General features: G+C 63.6%; 2 protein-coding genes across 2 annotated transcripts in view; both read left to right on the top strand.

Moving 5' to 3' along the window:
- PRKACA (protein kinase cAMP-activated catalytic subunit alpha) overlaps positions 1 to 825 on the top strand; it is a 15794-nt gene extending 14969 nt beyond the window's left edge. The window contains 2 exon segments of the mRNA XM_040450136.1: positions 1 to 51; positions 83 to 825. The exon segment at positions 1 to 51 is cut by the window's left edge and continues 55 nt beyond it. Coding sequence (XP_040306070.1) covers positions 1 to 51; positions 83 to 255 — 224 coding nt within the window. The 3' untranslated portion in view covers positions 256 to 825.
- A 2113-nt stretch (positions 826 to 2938) lies between these two features.
- The window catches only part of SAMD1 (sterile alpha motif domain containing 1), a 2999-nt gene continuing 2559 nt past the window's right edge, over positions 2939 to 3378 (top strand). The window contains exon 1 of the mRNA XM_040449647.1: positions 2939 to 3361. Within this exon, the coding sequence (XP_040305581.1) occupies positions 3018 to 3361 (344 nt within the window). The 5' untranslated portion in view covers positions 2939 to 3017. The remainder of the gene's footprint in view (positions 3362 to 3378) is intronic.

The following is a 3378-nucleotide window of genomic DNA, read 5'->3' as shown; positions in this document are numbered from 1 at the left end:
CAGCCTGATGCTAAGCTCAGGCCTAGGTCAGAGTAAGTCATCTCATAAATGTTAGGCCATTCACATTTATTGTTATAAGGATGATTATGTTGACTACTGAGGTCTGGGTGGTTCTTAACCCCTCTCCAGGTGGAAGCTCCCTTCATACCAAAGTTTAAAGGCCCTGGGGACACGAGTAATTTCGACGACTATGAGGAGGAAGAGATCCGAGTCTCCATCAATGAGAAGTGTGGCAAGGAGTTTACTGAGTTTTAGGGGTGTGCCTATGCCCCCATGGGTTTTCTTTCTTTCTTTCTTCTTTCTTTTTTTTTTTTTTTTTTTTTTTTTTTTTTTTTTTTGGGGGGGGGGGGGGGGGGGGAGGGTTGGATTGAACAGCCAGAGGGCCCCAGAGTTCCTTGCATCTAATTTCACCCCCACCCCACCCTCCAGGGTAGGGGGGAGCAGGAAGCCCAGATACATGGAGGGATGGAAACACCAGCTGCTCCCCCTCATTCCCTCACCCTCCTGCTCCCCCCCCCCGACCCCACTGCTTTTGCCGTCCCCCCCCCCCCAACCCCCCCCCCCCCCCGCCACCCCCAACCAGCCTACTTCTGCCTGTTTTAAATGAGTTTCTGAGTTCCAGTCAGACCACGTCTTGCTGGTGTATTCAGGGACAGGGTGTGCAAAGAGAGGCCCAAACTTAACTCCATCCCCATTCCCCCAAACCACAGGCATCACCAACTAATGAAGGAAAGGCCAGCCTTCTCTTCAGAGCAATGGTGACTGGAGAGGAGAGATTTTAGTGACCTGTTCAGTGGGCTGCTTGCTAGAATTTAAAAAAAAAAATTTTTTTGTATACTCTTATTTAAGTTCCACCAGTGCCTCCCTCCCTCCTTCCTCTACCCTTACCCCTTCCATGCCCCCCACTTCCCAAATCCATTTTAACTAGGCTGAGAAGCAGACTGAATTTGTAAAGGAAGGAGCTGGGGTTCAAACCTCCGCCCCAAGCTGCTAAGCTCCTCTGCCCACTCCCCCCACCTTGAGGTGGGGGGGTGTCCCCTGCCAAGCCTGGAAGGGTCTCAGCCCCTTTAGGAAGCCCCTATCCCCTTCTGCCCCAACAGACCTTTCTTCACCCTTGGGCTTCGGGACCGAGACAAAGCAGCTGCCCCTCTCCCTGCCAAAGGAGTTGCCCCCCAAAAAGATAGAAGGGGAGCCCCAACCCCAGGGTCTTTCCTCCCACCAGCACTCGCCCCAAACTCCTGAATTTTATTCTCAGCTAGATTTTAATGCCCAGCCTCCTCTCAGCTCAGTTGGGAAGGCAACCCCAGCAAAAGAAGGCAAAGCCCTCCTCCCTCTTGTGGCCCCGGGTTCAAGGCCAGGGTTGCTGGGGAGGGGCTGCCGGTTTTATTCACCTAGCAGCCTCCGCCCCCCCTCCCCCCAACCTGGGCGCTCCTCCTCTGCTTAGCTGTCAGGTGTCCATCACTCCTCCCCCCCCCCCCCATTTGTGCTTTTTTCTCTCTCAACAGAAAAGTGGGGAGCCCCTGGGGAACCACCCCATTCATCCCCATATCTGTCTCTCATAACTTCTCCCCAACCAGGAGGAGCTCTCAGGCCTAGGGTGGGGCCCCGGGTGGGCGCGGGGGCGATTCAACCTGTGTGCTGCGAAGGACGCGACTTCCTCTTGAACAGTGTGCTGTTGTAAACATATTTGAAAACTATTACCAATAAAGTTTTGTTTAAAAAAAAAGTGTCGCTGGTGTTCCCGACTTCGGTCACCCACCCACACACCCCCAGGGGTTTGGAAAGACCATTTCGGACCCCAACGTCCAGGCTGATCAGGACCTGGCCTGGAGTCTTTGTAAAACCGGGTTTAGCCGGAATTCCGCCACTACCCCGCCCTGCAGGAGAGGGGGGCGCCAAATTGCCCTCTGACCCTGGATTCGGGGTTCCCGAATCTGTGGCGCGCCCCCTCGGCGTCCAGCCCCCGGCCGAGAGGGCGCTCTAGGGAGACGCTGGGGCCGGCGCGCCGGGAGGCCGAGCGGCGGCGGAGGCGGCCCCGGCAAGGGGGGGGGGGTAAAGGGTGGGGGAGACGGTGCGCGCCCCCCTCCCCGCATCCTCGGCGCGGAGCGCGGGGACAAGCGCGCCGTTGGGGCGCGGGGGCGGCGACAGTCCGAGGGTCCCCGCGGCGCCCGGCAAGCGCAGCGGCCCGGCCCGCGGGCGGCGAGTTCCCGGTAAGTGCGGTCCCGAGAGCGGAGCGCGCCGGGGAGGCGTGGAGAGGGGGGCTGGGCGCCGGGGACGTCTGGGTCCCGCGCCCAATGGCTGGAGGGCGGCCGAGCGCCGCCCGCCCGCCCCGCCCGCCCCCTCTCCCCTCCCCCCGGCGCTCCCCTCCCCCTCCCCCGCCCGCCGCTTTCCCCCGCCCCCGCCCCGGCGCCAACTCCACGGCGCCTCCTTAAAAAGCGCGCGGGAGTTGTAAGGGGGGGCCGGAGCGAGCCAGAGTGAGCGAGAGCGCAGGGTAAAGGGGGCGGGCGGGGGGCCCGAGCTCCACCTTAAAAGCGGGCGCGTGGGGGTGGGAGGGAGGAAGGCGGGCGGCGGGGAGGAGGGAGGGAGGGAAGGAAGGGGGGCCGGAGTGTCCCGGGCGCAGGGCGCGCGTGCGGCGGCGGCGGCGGCGGGGAGGGGCCGGCCGCGCCGCGCTCCCCTCCTCCCTCCTCGCATCCCCGGCCCCGCGCGCGCCCAGCAGAAGCGGGTCTGTGTGTGCGTGCGTGCGAGTGAGTGAGTGTGTGCATATTTTTTTCTCTCTTTTCTTTCTCTCTCACTGTTTTTTCTCTCTCTCGCTCCCTCTCTCTCGCTTTTTTTTTTTTTTTTTTTTTTTTTTTTTGCAAAAAAACGACCGCCCCCCCGCCGCCCCGCCGCGGGGCGCCGCCCCCCCGGGGGGGGGAGGCGGAGGAGGCGGGCAGCGGCGGAGGGAGGGGAGCCGGAGAGGGGGGCGCCGCGCTGGGAGGGAGGCAGCGCGCACGGTGCAGCCGGGCCGGGCGGGAGGCATGGCGGGGCCCCCGGCCCTACCCCCGCCGGAGACGGCGGCGGCCGCCACCACGGCGGCCGCTGCCTCGTCGTCCGCCGCTTCCCCGCACTACCAAGAGTGGATCCTGGACACCATCGACTCGCTGCGCTCGCGCAAGGCGCGGCCGGACCTGGAGCGCATCTGCCGGATGGTGCGGCGGCGGCACGGCCCGGAGCCGGAGCGCACGCGCGCCGAGCTCGAGAAACTGATCCAGCAGCGCGCCGTGCTCCGGGTCAGCTACAAGGGGAGCATCTCGTACCGCAACGCGGCGCGCGTCCAGCCGACCCGCCCCAGATCGGCGCGCGTGCGCTCCGGCTCCGGGCCGTGCCGCCGCCGCACCA

Source organism: Herpailurus yagouaroundi, unplaced genomic scaffold, assembly GCF_014898765.1.
Source record: "Herpailurus yagouaroundi ecotype Mexico unplaced genomic scaffold, PumYag 200, whole genome shotgun sequence".
Classification (NCBI taxonomy): Eukaryota; Metazoa; Chordata; class Mammalia; order Carnivora; family Felidae; genus Herpailurus; species Herpailurus yagouaroundi.
Note: the sequence above shows the minus strand (reverse complement) of the source record. Positions and strands in the feature narration are given on the sequence as shown.